Source organism: Phodopus roborovskii, unplaced genomic scaffold (genome assembly GCF_943737965.1).
Source record: "Phodopus roborovskii unplaced genomic scaffold, PHOROB, whole genome shotgun sequence".
NCBI lineage: Eukaryota > Metazoa > Chordata > Mammalia > Rodentia > Cricetidae > Phodopus > Phodopus roborovskii.
This window is the reverse complement of record NW_026126540.1, coordinates 15,021,528-15,042,951: the sequence shown is the minus strand read 5'-3', so window position 1 is coordinate 15,042,951 and position 21,424 is coordinate 15,021,528. Positions and strand designations below refer to the sequence as shown.

General features: G+C 36.8%; 1 protein-coding gene across 1 annotated transcript in view; it reads left to right on the top strand.

Annotated features, from left to right (window-relative positions):
• Positions 1–21,424, top strand: part of Glrb (glycine receptor beta) — an 85,373-nt gene that overhangs the window by 18,290 nt on the left and 45,659 nt on the right. The window contains exons 3-4 of the mRNA XM_051199203.1: positions 17,895–18,001; positions 19,557–19,624. Coding sequence (XP_051055160.1) covers positions 17,895–18,001; positions 19,557–19,624 — 175 coding nt within the window. The remainder of the gene's footprint in view (positions 1–17,894; positions 18,002–19,556; positions 19,625–21,424) is intronic.

The following is a 21,424-nucleotide window of genomic DNA, read 5'->3' as shown; positions in this document are numbered from 1 at the left end:
GAGTAAATTGTGAATGTCCATCATTTTCCAAACAGTTGTTTTCTTTATCTTTTCCACATGTAATAGCCTCCTGGGAATTATTCACCTCACAGCACCGTTACCGATCTGGGCTCTTTATTTATGTTGCCACAGTTCATTCCAGAGATGTGAATGGGTTTTCTGCAATTATCTTCTCTGTTTACATACTCAACAGAGGCAGATACCAAGTGTCTGGACCTACAGTGCATGTCAGCTGTAAGTCAGACCTCCATTCCAGCCAGCCAGATCTGCTTGACCCACTAGGGAGTGCAGCTATATATAGACTTTCTATATTATTTGTCCTTCCATGCCCTCCCCTCTCCTCGCTATCCCTCCCTTCCTCCTGTTTCCTCTTCCATCCTTTCCTCTTCTCCCTTACCCTCCCCTCTCCCAAACAGAGATGAACAAAGTGCTGAGTGAGAGTCTTTGAAGCACTCAGTCCTTTCTTTATCTCCTTGGTCTTGAGACAAGTGCTGTTAAGCCCCTAGGCTGTACTGCACTCACCATTATCTTACCTCTTACACTCAAGTGCTGGGATTACAAGCCTGTCACCTTAGTTGGCTTATTTACTTTCCTTTTTCTTCTGTCAGAAGAGGACAATCTTGCCTTTGATATACAGTTAGGAAATCTCAGAATAATATGTTTTATAACACCATAAAGCACATGCAATTTAAAAAGAAACAATAAACAACATATTACCTCACATTGAATTGAACAGTAACATTCTTGTGATTTTTTTTTAACATGGCATGCATGTTACAAACACTAGCTTGCAAATTGTATAATTAGTAACTCTACTTTTAGAGATTAATTTATATTTTTGTGTGTATGGCATTCTCTCTCTCTCTCTCTCTCTCTCTCTCTCTCTCTCTCTCTCTCTGTGTGTGTGTGTGTGTGTGTGTGTGTGTGTGTGTACACTGTGTAAACACAGGAGCCTACAGAGGTTATCCGATCCCCTGGAACTGGAGTTACAAATGATTGTGAGCCACCATGTGAATACTGGGAACAGAATCTAAGTCCTCTGGAAGAGCAGCCGGTGCCATCTCTGCAATTTCAGATTGTGATGCACTGTACAGTTTGGTGCCATAATTTGTCGAATTAATCTTTTCACTGTTTTAGAGTCTAGCTATGGTATACAGCAAGACATTCAGATATTATGGTACAGTTCTGTGATATTTAGACATGTAAAAAGTCCCATTACCTGGGAATTCTCCTGTCTTCATCTCACCATGAGAGCATTGACGTTTCAGATGCGTGCTTTTGTGCCTAGCTGTATGGGGCTTCTGGTGATTTCAGGTCTTCATGCATCCTACTCTGAGCTACCTCTCCAGACCTCCTTTTTTTTTTTTTTACTTTCTTAACACTGTCATTTGATGGGCAGAAGGACTCATTTTGATAAATAGTTTTCTGGGGCTAATCTTCTGAGATAGTGTTTTATAGCTTTCTAGGATTCAGAGCAATGTTATGCATGTGTGCAAAGAGTAGACAGTCAGAAAACATAGAAGCACTGCATCGTGTCTCTGTCCTGGGAACTTCTCTTCTGGTTATGCTGAAATGGAGTATAAATTACTGTAAGAAGTGAGTGCCCTGCTGTACTGTAGAGTAGGACCAAGCTTCTCTAGCTGAGTTTTGGTTCCCCTTAGCCAGATTCTTTCCATTGACCACCTTGAACCCTTCTCAGGTTTAGTGCCCATTACCCCATTCCTTAATTCTATAAGAGCTTCTGTTCAGAGTTTATGAATGAGATTATGGGTTACTGGTATTTACATAACTGGCATATTTCATTTAACACAGTGATCTCCAATTTAGTCCAAACTGCTACAGGGGATAACAATTCATTCTTTCCTTATAGGTGAATAATATTCTATCATATATACATATTGTAGATACTATGTATATGTAAACATTCGATACATGGTGCCAAACTGCTGCAGGGGATAGGAGTTAATTCTTTCCTTATAGGTGAATAATATTCTATCACATGTATATAATATAGATATTATGTACATGTACCTATTGTACACATAATTCTTTTTTATTCTTCCATTGAAAGTTACTTGAATGTATTCTGGACCTTGACTGCTGTATGGAGTATAGTAGGATAGGTGGGGCTGCCAGTATCTCTTTGATAAAGTGATTTATTTCCTTTGAGTATGTATGCTGTACCTACTTGATCATACGATAAATCAGTAAACTTTTTTCCCATAATGTCTGTTCTCAACATATTTGTCAGCACTTTCTGAGTCCCCTGCTAACCTTGTTTTCTTAAGCATTTCAGTGTATTGTCTTTTTGATACTATTCAAAGAAGAAATTTTTTAACAAAGGCTGATTTATTACTCTTTCTTTCACTGGTGATGCCTCTGCATTCTGCACAGTGTTTTCCTCTACTCAAAAACACCTATTTCTGGAGTTCATACATTCTACACTGATGCAAATAAATCAGGTAAGGCAGGATATAAATCAGGAAATATTAGCAAAGTGGTTCAAAGCCCTTACAATTCTGTACAAAAGGCAAAATTGTATGCCATTCTCATGGTACTTATGGATTTTAAAGAACCCCTCATTATAGTTACTGACTCTCAATACGCAGAGAGAGTCGTTTTACACATTGAGACTGCAGAATTTATTCCTGACAATACAGAATTAACTTCATTGTTTATACAGTTACAAGATACTATCAAAAAGAGGACTCATCCTATATATATAACACACATCAGATCCCATACGGGTCTGCCAGGTCCTCTAGCACAAGGCAATGATGAAATTGATCGTTTATTGATAGGAAGTGTGCTAAAAGCCTCAGAGTTTCATAAAAAACACCACATGAACAGTAAAGGTTTAAAAAAGGATTTTTCTATCACTTGGGAACAAGCCAAGAAAATAGTAAAGAAATGTCCTACTTGCTCATTCTATAACCAAACTCCTTTACCACCAGGCAGTAACCCTAAAGGTATAAATAAGAATGAAATGTGGCAAATGGATGTGTTTCATTTTACAGAATTTGAAAAATTAAAATATGTACATCACACTATAGATACATTTTCAGGGTTTCAATGGGCTACTGCTCTGAGCTCTGAAAAGGCTGATTCTGTTATAACGCACCTTTTAGAGGTAATGGCCATTATGGGCATACCTGCACAAATAAAAACTGACAATGCTCCAGCATATGTCTCCAGCAAATTGAAAGAGTTTTTTGAGTATTACAAGATAAAACACATAACTGGTATACCACACAATCCTACAGGACAAGCAGTGGTTGAGAGATCCAATCGTACTTTAAAAGAAATGCTCCATAAACAGGCAGGAGGAACCAAAACACCCAAACACAAATTATATAATGCTTTATTAACATTAAACTTTCTTAATGCTGATGAAAAAAGAAAAACAGCTGCAGAAAGACACTGGACAATAGAAAAAACTTCTGAACTAAATCAGCCAATGTATTTCAAGGATGTACTGACCTCAGAATGGAAAGCAGGATATGTGTTACGTTGGGGTAGGGGTTTTGCATTTGTATCTACAGGAGAAGAAAAACTATGGATACCATCTAAGTTAATCAAGATCCGAGTTGAACAAGAGAAACATCTTAATGAAGAGAAATGACAAGTCATCCAACAAACTAGGTCCTATGAGGTGTGCAGAGGCCTCTCAAAGGTAGGGGAAGTGTTCTGTTCTTGTTTTTACAGGAAAACAAAGAAAACCTATCATCAAACAGCCAAAAGACAATGAACATGTAAGTGCCTACAAAAGAGAAGACAGCTCTTCAAAAACAATCACTTAAGGAAGCAGAATCTGCTATATGGTAAAAAAAAAAAATATATTTAATTGTAGTAAACTATTTCTATATAAAAATCTATTTCTCTCTACTATCTAGTATTCCTGAAGTCCCAAATTTTGTAAACCAATGCTGGCTTTGGAGTTGGATTTGGCTTTCCTTCTCTAAATTCAAGCATGTTGTTAAGATTAAATTTATGGTTTCTGCCTTAAATCAAGAAGCCAATTGGTGTAAGGCAGAAGAAAACAAAATCTGGGGACTCATATCTTATGCAATTTTCTCTCTGAAATCCTAATTTTCTCACATACTTTTAATGCTTATTGTTGTCTTTCCCTAATGCATACCTTAAAACTTAAAAATTTTACTTTAATATTGATATGTAACTTTTCCACAAGAAATAATAACGATTCCTAACAACAGTCTTTGAACTTTCCGGAAAGAAGATGGGGCCCCACATCATCATTTCCACTTGACTCAACCTGATGCATCGGAACTACAAACATCACCCTAAATCCGGTTTGAGACTGTTTTGCTCGAGACAACTCATGACTAGCTAGCTGTAATGGTGCACCTTTTTATTACACCCTGGCCAGTTTCAAATAGAACTACAGTCAAGAATTTTCTGCCATACAGTGACTAACTAAATATGTCACAGCCAGTTCTGTTGAGAAATTTGGTTGCTAAAAATTTTCTTCCTACAGGATCCATTGGAGCAATCATCGTCCCATTTCAGCAGGAAGTAATCTTAATATCACTACGCCCCCTTTCCCTACCCTTAAAATTTTGGGATAATAGTCATCGTCTTTGGGTTGGTTTTAGTTATTTGGGATTGGATGATGCTTACACTCGGGTTTATCTTTTAGACAGGAATAGGGAATGGTGGGTAAAGGTATGGTTTAGATGGGATATAAGTAGATTAGCCTATTTCCTTGAGAATTTGAGTATGAATGAGATAGTATTTTACAGCTTACATTGTTATGTATTCCTATGTGGTAAGCTATGTAAAATTAAGTTTATATTTTGTTATACTGTGTTAAATGTTTCCACTTATAATATTTTATGCACATTATTTTTTACCGTATTCTATGTATGTATACTTTTCCTGTATTCAAGACATTTTGTATATTGATACAATTTGGGATATTTATCTTGCTGCCCTTTATAGTTCTACCTCTTGTCTTGACACTTATACTCTACCTCTATTTTAGGGATTTACATGTAGGTATATGTAAATAGTTATATTGTTTAAGTATTTGTTCCTGCTTTACTCAGGAAAGTTTTAATCAGTCTTTTTAGCTAAGTTCCCGAGTATTACAGATTATCTTCACTCACATTTCCTGTACCTATGAGATTAGTCAGATATAGATGCTTAATCTTCAATCACTTCATAGACATGCAAAACATGACATTTAAATGTTTTAATATTAGTACTCCATTGACATGAGACACTGTTGCTCCTGACAGCACCGTGCACTTTCCCGAAAATATGTTGGACACTGTTGTTGCTCCTGCTGGAGTTCAATCTCGCCTCAGCTAATGGCCTGTTGGGCATAGAATTGCCCCCACCTTGACCACTGATTTGGACATGCAGTCCTATGTGCTTGCAGGAGACAAATATAAAAGACTGCTTGACCTTGCCAAGTCAGGGTAAGACAGCCATTCTATTTCCCTGCTGTTGTTGTGGTCTGTCAAGTTCTCTTGGCCTTATCCAAATCTGGGTGTACCAACGTCGCTGTGAGACCTAGGGTGACTGTTCAGGTGGCTTGCTGTTTCTGTCCTTGCTGCACCTATTGGAAGTTGTCCATCCGCATTTCCTGTCTACTCTAGTATTGTTATTTTCCTTCTCAGGTCTTGATGAGGTTGAAGATTAAACTATCACAACTATTATTCTCTCTTCCTAGTTAGATATATTAGGTACTAGACTTACGTTTTCCAGCTTAGGACAACTCTATTGTAAACTCCATTATGCCCTCACCCTAGGACTAGATATGTAGGTCATTTTGTTCTCGATTTTCCTTTTCTTAGAGCACACTTGTTATTCACTGTTTTGTATATAGTTTTGTATTAAGCCTAAATCTTTTCTTTAGACTAAAAGGGGAATTGTAGTGAGGTAGTCCTTCTGTAGCACTGACCACGCCCATTGGGGGGTGGAGCGATGGGCGGAGGTGACCTGAGGAAGGAGGTCGGAGGGGGCCAGGAAGGAGCTCTCTTTCTGGCGTGACTCGGACAGGAGAGGATCGGGTTGAATTTCCTGGTGTTCATCTGTCTAGGTTGTAAGTTATTTCTCCCTGAATAAACATCTATTCAGCCTATTTGTTTATCCTGATCCTTATTTACCGCAATACCAAACTGCTGCAGGGGATAGGAGTTAATTCTTTCCTTATAGGTGAATAATATTCTATCACATGTATATAATATAGATATTATGTACATGTACCTATTGTACACATAATTCTTTTTTATTCTTCCATTGAAAGTTACTTGAATGTATTCTGGACCTTGACTGCTGTATGGAGTATAGTAGGATAGGTGGGGCTGCCAGTATCTCTTTGATAAAGTGATTTATTTCCTTTGAGTATGTATGCTGTACCTACTTGATCATACGATAAATCAGTAAACTTTTTTCCCATAATGTCTGTTCTCAACATATTTGTCAGCACTTTCTGAGTCCCCTGCTAACCTTGTTTTTTTAAGCATTTCAGTGTATTGTCTTTTTGATACTATTCAAAGAAGAAATTTTTTAACAAAGGCTGATTTATTACTCTTTCTTTCACTGGTGATGCCTCTGCATTCTGCACAGTGTTTTCCTCTACTCTCGGATCAGGGGGATCCGTCTGTTTTGGTTTAGTTTTGTAGAAGCTTTGTTGTTTCATGGCACACATTTGCTCTGTGATCCTCCTACCCTGTTGGAGTCATGCAGCCTGTACTTTTGGTGTTTGTCCATGAAAGTCGTTACCAAGAGCAATGTCATGAGGACATTGTCCTGTGTTTCCTTTTGAAGTTTTGAGAACATATGTTTCAGCCTTTAATGAACTTTGAGTTGACTTTTGTGTGAGCCAGTAGAAAAACATCCCATCTCTTTTTTTTCCTTGTAGTTGTCTGGCTTTTCTGGCATGATTTGTTAAACACAGTGTTTTCTGCTTATTGTGTGTTCTTCCTGGCTGATTTACTGAAGATTAGTTGGTCATTTATGCTGTATTTATTTCTGGTCTTCTTCAGTTGCATTGGTCTATACTGTTTTCACTGAAGACATTTTGTTATCTATTTTAGGAGAAACACATAGACACACACACACACACACACACACACACACACACACAGACCCACTCACTAGCAAAAGCAATGAGAATATTAAAAATAGAAGGTACTGATTGATATATATCAAATTATTGAAGAATTTCAAAACTAGAAGCCTCTGGTAAAATTGATGTGAAATACTCTTAGAGGAGAGCCAGACCTTAGAAAAATAAGAAATCAGCCAATAATCACCATGCAAATTTTCATATTATAGCTAATGACAGTGGAAATCAGCCAGCTGTTATAGGCTACCTCCATGCAGTTGTACATAATCTATTCCATTAATATACCTTTTGCTTTCTAAAGTATTTTTAAATTAAGAAATTGCTTAAACATGATCATTCTATAAAATGTTCATTTGTTTTGTGTCTATGGTACTGTCTTAACTACTAATGACATTGGATTGAGAGTGATTTAGATTCATAAAGCCCACCTCAAGGTATGTCTTTAAGGTGTTTTCAGAGAAGAGTCACTAAATGAGGATGCTACTCTCTGTATGTGGTCAAGACTAGCATAGGTCAGGAGATTGAGGCAATAACTTTCAAGGCAGAAGAAGGAAAGGGGACAATGCATGATGTCCTCTCTTTCTTGGCTTTCTAGATAGATCTGCACACTCTCCGTGTCATGGTATTCTGAAACTTACGAAGCCATGAGGTCAAAGTAATCTTTCTTTCCTTGCCTCAACAACAGTCTTTATTGATTCCTCAGGAATTCTTGAATTGTTTGGCATTTATTCCTATAATAATTTTCATCAGGTTTTTAGCAACAATAGTTGTTTTATTTTTGAAATAGGATATCATGTATTATTTGCTGTCCTTAAACTTGCTATGTAGTCAAGAATAAGCAAGAGTTTTAGATCATCCTATCTGCCTTCCAAATTTGAGGAGTATGGGGGTTATGCCACTGTGCTCTGTTTATGCAGGACTGGAAATTGAACCCAGAGTAAGCTATTACCCAAGCCTTGCTCCTCATGAAGATTTCAGTAGGTGATTGCTTTTCATCTTACATCCCTATGGGTGGGGTGGACATTTTAACAGTATTGTCTTCTCATCCATAAAAAGGCTATCTTTCTATTTGTTGGTGTCTTTGAATGTTGAATTTTTATAGTTGTTAATGTACAAATATTTCATTTCCTTAGTCAGGGCTAAGGTTATTCCTGAATATATTACTCTTTTTAATACTGTTGTAACTATGGTAACTATCTAAATTTCTGTTTTATAGTTTATTATTCACACATGCATATATATATATATTCAGTATTAACTGGACAAATCAAATATATATATATTTCTGCAGTGTTACTTTGTTAGTTCTAATAGGATGTCTATGCAGTGTCTGTCTATGCAGTGTCTGCCAGTACACAGATGCTAAGGAATTCTATAGCTAGGACTGTGTTAACTGCAGAGGCATGCACTTCTGCAATCGGGATCCATTTTTGCCATCAAATGACTATCTAAGAATGCTGGCAAATATTGAGTAGATGTAGTAAAAGAGGACATCTTGCTTTGTTCTTGATCTTAGTGTAGCAGCTTCCAGTTTTTCACCATAAAATGTGATGGTAGATATGAACTTTTCCTTTGTGGCCTCTGTTATAGACAGATGATTTCCTTTCTATTTCTAGTTTCTTGATTTTTTTTTTAATTCAGAAGAAATGTTAAATTATTTCAGATTACTTTTGCACCTATTGCTATAACCCTATGGGTTTTACCTATATTTATGTTGATGATGAGTGGTGTATAACAACAACTTTTCAATGTTGATCTGTCCTCACACCTCATACATAAGCTCCACTGGGTCAAGGCATGCACTCATCTTCAGGGCTGTTGAAGTTGTTTTCCTAGTCTTTGTTAAGGATGCTTGCTTATGTGGGACTTTGACTTGTAGTTTCTTATGTGTGTTGTCTGGCTTTAAAATCAGGGTCACACTGTCCTCATAAAGTCCTTGGAAGTGTTCCCCCCTTTGAGTATTTCAGCAGATTTTGACAAGTACTGGCTTTAATTTGTTTTTAGTTGTTCAGCAGAATTTGCCAGTGAAGTTATTTCTTCCTGGGCCTTATTTTTCTTAACCATTATTTTTATTAGTTAAATATTTTTATTTAACTAATTTTATTTCTTTATGAGAAGGTCATAGAATGTTGGCTGTATCTAGAATTTTAACACTTGTTCTGAATTAACCCATCTGTGGACATCTAGTGATTCATCAACATCTTTTATCAACCTCCCCTCTGTCTGGGCATCAGTTGCAATGCCTCTTCTTTCATGTCTGACTTTATTTATTCATTGTTTTGTTTTTTTATTTTCTTGTTATTCTAAAGATATATCAGCTTTGGTTATATTTTCAAAGCACCGTTTTCTTATTCTTTATTTCATTTCATGTTCACTCTTGGTTTATTTTGTTCCCTTTCTCTATCAGATAATTGACATGTACAATTTGATAGCATTTATTTAAGGAGTTTTATTGTTCTTTTTAATGGGTCACATGCATCTGTGTTGGTATTTGTGTTGTAAGAAACAGCTCCTTCCCTGCTTTGTGTGTGGACCTCATGCAAAAGGAGACCTTGTTCAGTCAACCTGTCCACTGTTCTGCAGATGTAAAAACCTGCAGTAGTACAAAAGCATGGTGTTGCTCTCCATGGTTCCCAACTATGTTATGCCCTCTTTACCTTTTGTGATATTCAGACCAGCTCTTATAAAAGTTGGAACTCTGAATTTGTGTACTTTTCACCTCAGGAGAATTGAGCTCATAGTTTTGTTTGCTTGCTCTATGTTGAATTAAAAGAAGACTGGTATTTAGTCCTTACTCTTGTTCAATGACCAATTTGTCCCTTTGTAACTTTCGGTGATTTAAGAATGCTGGTTCATGTCAGTGCTCTGAGGCAGGTGACTTAAAATGTAGTCCCCTTGGGAGCTCCAGAATTATTATGTTAGATATGTGGTTCAGCTGTTCCCTGCTGAGATTAAGGCCAAGTCTAGGCTTTATTGCTTATACTTTTCTGGGTTATACAGACTGTTTGCATGCAAGTTCAGAGTAATACTTTACCTCCTGTATCTGAGAAGAAACAACCCTATGCAGGGACCTATCAGTTTCCCAAGATAAAGTGTCAGGCTCTCAGCACATGAACAAATCAGGACAGTGGATACCTGGTCTAGTTCCTTTGATTCACAGAGAGATACTGACTTGGGAATCTCTTATTGGTACTGTGTCTGTCCTAGGATGAGGATTATGGTATGAAAGTCTTTCATTTTCCTACTAGACACATTGTGGATGGTTTCTCAGTTGTCTGAGATTCAGGAGAACCTCCACTAGTTGCACAATTTTTCAAGGCTTTCTTTGTCATTTTTATGTGAACACAGTGGTGTATGACTATCATCCTAGTATAAGGGTGGCTAGGTAGGTGGTTAAGGTAGAAGGATTATGAGTTTTAGACTAACCCAAGCAACAGAGTGAGATCCTCACCTCAAAAACAGTAGAATAAAACCCAAAATTATTTTGTGCTTTAAAAAACAAGCAAACAAAAAAAGTAGAACTCTATTTACTGGAAAGATATAAACAATAGCTAAAAATAACAAAAATAAATTACATTTTGCAGGAGCAATTGTTATAAATAGTTTTGTGTTTTAGGTGAAAATGTGCTGCCTGTAACCATTTCACTTATATGAGACGGTGTACACTGTATTTCTAAGTTATTATTGCATATCAGTACTTATTGCAGAGAGTTAAAGAAACTGCTAATCTGATAACAGTGATAATGCTGTCTCATTTTAGGGCCATTTTCTGAACGTGATTATTCATAATGTAGAAATATGCAAGAATGGCCACCTGATTTTAAACCTCAAAAACCCACTTAAGAAATAAATACATGTGGATGTGGTAACATGAGCCGGTAACAGGTTGGAGACAAAGGCAGGAGTATTGTGAGGCTTTACTGCCAGGCACCCTAATCTATTGCTTATCTTTAGATTCAGTTAGGATTCAATGTCTCTCTCACTATCTTTCTCTGTGTCCTTCTCCCCCATCTCCTGTGTGTGTGTGTGTGTGTGTGTGTGTGTGTGTGTGTGTGTGTGTGTAGTTGGAAAGTGAAAGCAGGACATATCCAATGTCAGCATCTTATATCCATACATGTTTGCATGCATGGGTATGTACATTTGCACACACTTACATACAATACTCCCCTTCTCTCCCCCCCCCACAAAATCTAACCCAGTTCTTTTTACTAAGCCAAGGGCCAAGGTTTTTTTTGAGGTCTCTTCAAGTAGTTCATAAAAACAAACAAACAAACTATATTGAAACATTATTTTCTCATCAGCAGGGTTCCTTTGATTTTCAGGTGATGATCACATAGTATGAGTAATGATTTTGGGTGGCTGGATAGTAAGAGCTACTGACATTTAAGCCTGATATTCACAGGGAGACATATAGACCCCCTACCAGTGGCTAAGTTAGCTCCTGAATTTAAAGGGGTGTCTTACATTTGTTCTGAAGAGAAGGTTAGTATCTGAGAGCTGCCATGTTAACTCACCCTTTCTTGCCATTGAAACATTTCTTATATGCTTTTAGACCACATTTTTTATCCTGAATTTCTTGGTCACCATCCTTAGGCAATAGATTGCTTGGGGGATAGCTTATTATCCTTTGCTTTAAGAAAAGTGAAGTCAGCCAGGTGGTAGTGGCACATGCCTTTAATCCCAGCACTCAGGAGGCAGAGGCAGGCAGATTGCTGTGAGTTCCAGCACATTCTTCAAAGCCACAGAGAAACCCTGTCTCAAAAAATAAAAACAAAAACAAACAAACAAACAAACAAAAAGGAAAAGTGAAGTTTCCTGTGAAGACTCTCCAGTCTTTCTTAATTTAAAAATTTACTTTTTATTATTGTGTGTGCTCAAATTGTGTGTGCAGACATGCATGCTACATCAAGTGTAAAAGTCAGAGGACAATTTTATGGAATCAGTAATCTCCTTCCACCTCTGTGTGGATTTTAGGATTTGAATTTATGTCAACCAGGATTGAAAAGTGAGTGCCTCTGTTCTCTGCTCCAGCTCACCCAACCTTTCCTTGTTCTTATACTTTTAGTTGTTCTCAAACCTAGCAAACTAGTCCTTGTTCTTGTGGTTTTAGTTCTTATACCTGGCGAACTATCTGCATTTGTTTCTTTTTCTTGGAGAGATCTTCCAGGTCTCTCTCTCTCTCTCTCTCTCTCTCTCTCTCTCTCTCTCTCTCTCTCTCTCTCTCTCTGTGTGTGTGTGTGTGTGTGTGTGTGTGTGTGTGTTTGTGTGTGACTTTACAGTGGAATTATAGGGTGTGAAGTTGGTAAGGGTAGTGTGGAATGATGGTCAATAGGCACTTCCTCAGCAGATCTTAGTGCTTTGATGTAGCAGAAGCCCACAGAAGAGCAAGGTTCAATGGCACCTTCACACTCACTATCTTTTGATGACCATTCATTAGTGTAATAACCACTGGGCTCAACACATCACAACTCCCAAATCCAGATTTCTGAATTACCCTATAGAAAAGGATAATGACAACTGACCAGTGACAGTGCTTTGGAGATGAACACTGACTGGTCACAGACTTATTGTGTGGGTTCCTGTCTACCTTGGCATACTATTCAAAGGGTTACCAGGTATGTTCCTCTCTGAAAATCTTTGACTTTTAGTGAATAATTTTTAAGTATTCTGGAGAAAATATTTGGTGATTACAAATGCTATTTGTTCTGATACTTCAAGACTTGTATTAGTTTTCTAGACACCAGTTATTTTCTTAATGTGGTTCAGATTATCAATGTGATGTTGACAATTTGTGATTGTTGGTTTGGACTAAAGATGCCAGAAATTAATATTAATGATAGTTTATCAAAAGCTGCTCCGTTGACATCAGTGAACCCAACTAATTATAGATGGCCCCTACTTTCTCTGACTAAATCTGATGAATGTGATGTCAAGAGATTTATCAATTTATTTTTGTCCTGACCTGACACAGTTCCTGTAGAAAGGTCATCACTGTGAAGTTGCAGGATTTGGTTTCTAGGTACACAGAGATTTTTTTCCAGTAAGTCTTTCGACAACTGGATGAAAGATTTCCAACCTTTCAGTAACCAGATGAGGCATCTCTCTGTAAGGGTCAAGCTTTTTCCATTAACAAATACCAGCTGCTGGTGCTTTTCATTTACATGGCTGGCACTTGTAAATTTCTTAACCCCCAAGGTTCCTAGCTTCAGAGTTCTAAGTAAATACTAAACATGCTCTTAAATACCTAAAGATTTGCTTTTTAATTTTGAGCTTGAGGTCATTTCTATAGTTGATTATGTGGTATGTGGTATGTGGTGGTTTTAATAGGAAATGTGCCAGGCATTTGGACACTTAAACCCCAGTTGGTACCACTGGAGGAGTTTTCGGGAAAGTGTTGTCACTGGAGGTGCAGTTTAAAAGTTTAAAGTCACTTCTAGAACAGTCTGTTCTGCCTGTTGTAATCTCTCAGCTTCCTGTTCCTGCCACCATGCCTGCCTATAGCTGCTTTGCTGTCTCTGGAACTGTAAGCCAAAATAAACTCTTATAAGCTCACTGAGTCATGGTGTTTTGTCAGACTCACAGGATAGAAATTAATAGGAGATCCAAGTGTACTCTGGATGAAGAGCTTTGTATTGACACCATGTTATCTTGTCTCTGTGTTGAGGTGACATCTCAGGCTGTGCCAAGTGGGTGACTAGGTCATTATCCCCTGAAAATTTGAATTGCTCTGGACTCCATTTGGAAACCTGGTCCATCTCACCTTTGGGCCATGAAGAGGAAGATGCACGTACACTGCTCACATGTTTCCTATTACTCTAGCTCTCCATCCTAATAGGGAAAAGCTATCCATTCTCTAGGTGTGCTAGTCACTGTGAAGTGTGAAGATAAGAGATGCTCTCTAGGGTGATCTGGGAAGACAAAAGGAACACAGCATGGCAGGGAGGACCACTCTCCAATGGCTTTCTCACCCCAGCTTTCTCCTTTCCATCCAAGAGGCCACCTAGCATCTCAAGCTCCAGTACATCCTGTGAGGAAAACCCCTGAGTAAACCATAGCTCCAAGGAGACACATCTTGAGTCCACTTTTCCTCTTACAGCCACATGACTCCTATTTCACCATCCTAGCATCACTAAGACTTCTCAGGAGTTAGATGAACTGCTTTATTCCCTCCTCTCATTGTGCTGTCTGTCTATCCACATCTTGCCCAAGTCTCTCAGCTGAAACACAGGTCTCATTAACTCCTGTGTGGACCCTTACTTGCTCATCTTAACCTCTCTTGGTGTCATCTGGTCATTTTAACGAACTCTGTTACAATATCTTATTGTGTGAACTCTGTTGAAACAGCACATTTCTGGGCCAAGTTGTTGACTTACCTTCTCTCACTAAAGCCTTAGTGGTGTGAGATGCTGTTTGGATCTAGGGTACAGTCAACCCAGCTCCCTCCCTCCACAATAGGACTCTGGGAGCACATTCTCCATGGAGGGATACTCCCTTAATCTAGGGGCAGGAGGGAGGGCCTAGTTCATACTCCAAATGACTTGACAGATTTTGTTGACCCCCTCCTGTATAGAGTATTAATATTGGTAAGCTGAAACATATGATTAGTATTTTACATGTGGGGGAAATCCCTTGAATTCATGTCTGCAAATATAAACTACTTGTGATTTCTTTACATTTTAAAAGGTTTTTGAATGTTTAAAATAGGAAAGTTGAACTCCTTATTAAATATTCAGGTCAAGTTATATTTACACATATAAGGAAAAAAACAGGGCTGAAAAAGATTTGGTATATCCCTCCTCGTATCCCTCAGTATGTGTTTACTGGATTTTTTCCACTGATATTGATTTCATGTGTTAAAATACAATAATTTACTTTAATTGTAAGGAGAAATGAAAGCACTTGGGAATAGCTACAGTGTGACATTAATGAAGTTCAGAAGAGGCTAAGTATTATTTTTAGTAAGGATTTAAAACAATGTTTCCTAAGAGCAATAGAACCATAGATGTAGCATATGTACCCTGAAGTATAGCTGGTGCTCACAGAAACTGTAGCAGGGGGTTTCTTTGCAACAGTGCCAATATCAGAGTAATGCCATAGGAACTAAGCCCATACTGCAAAGCCAAAGGTCTGAGGCATGTTTTGCCTTCGAAGAAACCAAGATTAGAGAAGTCATTGCCAACCTCCTTCACTGCATTGGAGACAAGCCTGCCTTACAGACTGAGTTCCAGGACATCCAGAACTATTACAGAAAGAAACCCTGTCTTAAGCAAAAATAAAAATAAATAAATAAATAAAATAAAGAGAGAGAAACAAACAACCTAACTAACTAACTAACTTCTTGTATGAACTGGTTGCAAATTGAAAGTGAGAGTGTTTACAATTAGTAAAGTCAAATGTTGCCATTTGGCTTGCAGAATGGTAATGAGAAGGTAGGTGATAGTCTGCCTACATCAAGTCAGGCTTTCCAAGGGATGAGAAGTCAGCTAGTAGATGTGACCAAGCTTTATATTTTTAAGTATTGCTTTATATATTATACTACTGTTTTCATTATTATTTTCTGGAGCTGTTGATAAACTGTCATCAAATTTGTTTAACCTGTCAAATATACCTACTCATCACAAATCTTTTTTCCCCCTCTCTCAACTGAAAAATACCCCTCTGCTTGGATAAATATTTTTTTCTGTTTAATTAAGCAATAATATGTTAGTCATTTGATAGATTGAAATGAACACACATGTCAGTTCTCCACTACCCATTCCATATTGGAACACTGAACTCAGCCAGTCAGGGCAGGTGGAAAGTGTTAAGTCCTGTTTGTTTACTGTGAGTACAGGGAACAAGCTGCTAGTGTCTTATTAATCATGGTTTCTGTTTTGTATCTAGTTGGTGCTCTAAAAGTAGATATGGAGGAATGCTACAAAATGAAGCATTTATCAGTTTGTATTACCTGGAATATGACTGCATAGTTGAAACAATTTATGAAAAAAGGGAGGAAGTGTCAGGCAGTTTTAAAGACAATGTAGGTTTAAATTGGTACAATTAGAAAGAGGAGTTACAGTGTGGAATGATGGGATTGAGTCTGTTTGTGTGGATAGAGAAAGGGTACTGCCTGATAGTGAAAGGGCTGGAATTTGGGTTTGATTGACCCAGTTTATGAGAAAGGAAAAACAAAATGTCCTGAAAGTTCCAAACTATACAATTAGAGTTAATTGTCTTTATACCTTTTGTTTGCACTGAAGGAATGTAATTGTAAAGGATTTTATATCAAGAGACACAATAATAGCAGTCCTTAATTGATCCAATAAAGGTATATTTCATAATTAATTCCATTTCCTTCTTTGAATGAGAAAATCCATAGATAGGATTGAACACTAATTTGCATTCTAATATTCAATTTCTCTTCATGCCCTCATTCTCCTTAGAGGGTCTGATCTTTTGATAAGAGATGACAATTGGCTCTAAGCAGGTAACAATTTTAGTTGCAGTGAAATAGAAAATCTCATTACCAAGGCTCAGATCCCTGGAGGTATGATACTGGAGTTGATAAGGCCATGAGAAACAATTTTTAAAAAAATCTATGCAATCTCTTGCACTTTGGGAAATTTAACTAATTGGTTTTCATCTGTTGCTTAATATGTTTCACTGAGGATGATTTCTAACTGAAAGAATTTTCTATAGTATGTCATAGCCATTTTAGCTCTTTCATAAATTTGTGTTGTCTTATAGTTAATCTCTGGTGGCCTCCTTGTGTCAGAGCAGAAATGACTAGTAAGTGTTTAAGTTATGATAAAAAGTCAAACAAATTGCATCAAAGTTTGCTTCACATAATTTAGTCATTTATTACCACATCAGTACACATTAGACAATACCAGATGTTGTCTCCTTTTAATCTATCTTGTGATCATTATGGAGCTTTGTTTTGTTTTTGTTATTGGGTTTAAGTGATTGTATGATAAAACTTCATGGGCAGCACAACAAAACAAACAGAAACAATGTATTTCCCCTTGGCTACCAAAGAAGTCCCTTAAACTGTCAATTTAGTCATGATTCATTATTTAGAAATAATAGCAAAATGTCATATAGTTAGTAATTAGTTAACAGTAAAATAGAAAAATACGGCTGCCTATTCTCTTCTAAATAAAGAGCAGATGACTAATACATATAAAAAATATGTCAGATTTTTGTGTCGGTGACTTCTTTGTTTCATTGATTGAATAGTAGAGAGACTATTTTTAACCCATTTCTACCCTGGGCAACCATCATTTCATTTTGAAAGGAGAAATGTTATTGTTTCTTGGGAATAACATTTTCTAAATAACAGTATTATTCTTGGGGATTCTTAACTGTTTCTCTGGCCACATTAGCTCACAACATTTACACCCCCTTTGCTTCTGTACAAGCTAATGGTATACACTGTTCAAAAAACTGTTCTTTGCTTTTTCACTGACTTGTGCACATTTGCTTGAAGACTGTGTTGCTTAAGGACAAGTGAGAAATCTTCTGACTATGAGATAACTTGTATAGTAATCTTATGCTACTGCTTCATGCAGTTAGTAAAATTAATTCTAAAATATTTGTTTTGGTTTTGTTTTGTTTTGTTTTATTATTATTGTTATTATATAGAAAGCTGGGGCTTGGACAGTGTTTGTAACTTTTTATTTATTTCTCCTTGGAAAAGTCTTGGTGGAATTGCATATTTGTCTCAAGGAAGCCAAGCCAGTTCTCCTGAGGAAAAATGCCTCTTTCTGTTGCTACTTATTAATACTTACCAGCCTCTTCTCTGTCTTCCTTCATTTAGTCAGCAGTCACCAGAGGACCTTGCACGTGTGCCCCCCAACTCCACCAGCAACATCTTGAACAGGCTGCTGGTCAGCTATGATCCCAGGATAAGACCAAACTTCAAAGGTTTGTTATCTCTGCACCCCCCTACCCCCTTCAGTCTTTATAGTTTAAAACTTAATTCTACCTATGTAATACTGGGTTTCTAATGTACAGAAGAATAGGATTTCAAGTTAACATTTAGCTGTTCAGAGATATTTAATGCTTAAAATAATCTTTGTTATTAAGAAAAATATTCATTCTAATAGTTTTATATAGTTACCAGTTAAAAAAGTGAAAAAGCATATTCTGTGAATTAATAGCCTGATCCCTGAGATGGATTTCTTAAGTACTGTGTGTCCCTAATCTTAGTGATTTAGAGTTTAGGTTCTGGACATTGATGTGGTGTTCGTTAATAGACATAACAGTTAATAATTCGTACAACAACCACTTACTCAGGGAAAATGAACAGTTCTGATTGTAAGATCTTTACCAGTATATCATATTTATTAAAAGGACTTATTTTGCTGTAAGATGGACAACTTGTTTTTATAAAAATATTAACTTTATGAGTAAAGTTTTCTAGAACAAAATTTATTATTTCAGCAAGATATTACAACTTCTCACAGTTTGTAAGGGAAAAAAATGTGCTTAAAATGAAAAAGCTTCATGATCCTATTGCATTTTGTTAAAAAGCTTTTTTCAAAAAAAATATATATATCATCTTGATAAATTCAGAAACTCTGCGTGAAACATGTCCTCTGGAAGACGGTAATCCTTACTGGGAAAGGCTAGACATTAATGCACATCAGATTAGCATTATAAGGCTTGATATTTTTCCCCCTTTGCAGGAAAAAAAAATGTCTGCAGCTGCTTCTAGTCAACTAGCATTCTACAGTTATGTTGTAAAAACAGGGATTTTGTTCATTACCGGGGCCTATTCAGTCATTCTCCATAGCAGCCACAGTCTGGGTTGTCACATGCCTACCATGAATTGATTCACACCTGTTTCTCATCAGCAGTGCTTATGAGGCTAAAGGCTAAATTCACATGTTCCCTTTGATAGGTACAATGAGGTAGAAAAAGAAAGAAAATTGCAACATTATACCTTGGTTCTCACTCCATGAACTTTCAAATTATTTTCTAACAGGTCACACAGAAATCTTTATAATGACTCCATTATAAGTCTGATTAGCTTTGTGCTTTTGTGAAATAAAATTGAAATATAGTAATTATTAGTAAAATTCTTGAATACTGTTACAGTAATTAAAGATTTGAAATGATTAGAAAATGTAAAATATCTACTTTAAAAGTGAATTTTACAGAACAGTTTAGTAAGTAGACCAATTAAATTATGCAGTTCACAGTTAGAATGTATATTCCATAGTTTATGCAACTTAAAAGAAAAATATTTTGAATAATGCATAGCAATAAATATAACTGAAATTGTTTTTTATAATAATTTATATTCAGAAAATGAAATCAATAGCAATTGTGAACATTGTAACATACATTAAGAATAAAGATCTTTGCATGTGAATGTGCAGTTCAAAATATGAACATTAAATATGTATACCATATTATAACATCTCCCATCAAGGCTTTTGCAGCTGCTAAATTTTTCTTTAATTTTTATTCATAGGCATTCCTGTTGATGTAGTAGTCAACATTTTTATTAATAGTTTTGGATCCATTCAAGAAACAACCATGGTAAGATGATAATTTCACATTTATAATTCCAAAACCCAGACACAGGACAGTGTAAACCATTAAAATTGGAAAATAAGAAGGGACTGTGAAGAAAACTGCATGCCATGTAGCATGGAAAATTACAAATTCCCAAGTTGTGCTAAGCAAGAGCTTTCAACACCTATGTGATTTTGCAATTCAAATTCAGCCTTGAAACTTTCAGGCCTAGGGAATATGTAATCATTCTAAAGATTGTATGCTCTCTGGGGAAAGGATTTTGTACCTAAACACTCCTCTCCCCTCCCACTCCCTTTATCCCTTCCTTTTCTTTCCCCTCCCCCTTTCTTTCCCTCTCCTCTCCCCCTATTGCTCCCTCTGCCTCTTCCCTCCCTCTTCCTCCCTCTTCTCTTCTTCCTCCCTCTTCTCTACTTTTTCCTTCCTCCCCCCCCCCCCCCCCCCCCCCCGTTCCTTTCACTTCTCCTGTCCCTCTCTGGGTGTGCACATGCATTTGCCTGTGGACTTCTCAGTTATTCTTCCCCTTATTTTTTGAGACAGGCTTTCTACTGAACCTGAAGCCCACTGATTCAGCTCTATTGGCTGCCCAGCAAGCCCCACTCATCCTTCTATGTCCACCTCCCAGCACTGTGATTACAGATATGGACCACTGTGTCTGGCTTTTTATGTGGGTTTTCCAGGATCTGAATTCAAGCTCTTGCTTTCATGGCAAACACTTCATAGCCATCTCCCTAATCCCCAAGAAGCTATTCAAAAAAGACCACATTGAGCCATTCTCAAGTCTATATGAAGTAATGAAAACTCTTAGGAAACATTCTTCCCTTTTAGTTTTTAGATGTATGAATTTTCAGATAATGTTTTAAGTTTCTGGGATACTTGTTTTCTCTTTATGATAATTTTGAGGGTATTAGAATGATAATAGGGCAGAATTGATTTTCACAAAACATACCTGAAATTCCTGGCAGAGTAACAAGTGTAGAGAAGGATAAAGAGGGAACAGTGCCTGTGATCTTCAAGAAAACAGAAATTTGTAGATTATTTGAACTATGAACATTATAATTGATGACCCATGTACATGTCTTCAAAAGTCCTTCAAAAAAATCTGCTATGTGTTTATAGTTTTAGATGAGCAGATAATCAAGTGGCATCTTCCCTTCTTGAAAACCAAACTACTGAAATATAAATGGGAGAAAATAAACATTTTCCTTTGTTTTGTATTATTGTTTTATTTTTTGATATATCCATTTCTTTAAGTGATGCTACCAGGTTTGATTGTAATAGTATTAGAACTACTACAATATTGTATCATCTTCCAGAATATCTCAGGCTACAAAAAGAATGATATAAAGTAGTCACTCCTATTTTTAGCTGCAGAGCTATTTTATTTTTGTATAGTAGAAAAACCGTGTGCTGTGCATACTTTCTGTCAGTTATAGTAACAATTGTGATGGATTTTTGTTGTCGTATTAAGTGTATATTTTAGCATATATAAGCTCCTGAGAAGTTGGTAGTCGTGGTCATGACTATCTACAATGAGAGAGAGAGAGAACTACTTAAAAAATTCAGGATTCAATCCATGTCTCACACTTAAATGGCATAGATACACATTGTAGATCACTAAAGCAATGTTTTATCCTGCTCTGAAATATACTGTCATTTGTCATTTAGGTGAAAGGTGAAATGCTCCTTCATTTAAAAGATGTTTCACCTACACAAGCTCTTCATTTTGTAAGAGTAAGAGATGGTTTTTGGAAATGAAAATTTGAGGATTCCTTTTAATCTATTTAGTCTCTGCACTCCACTGCT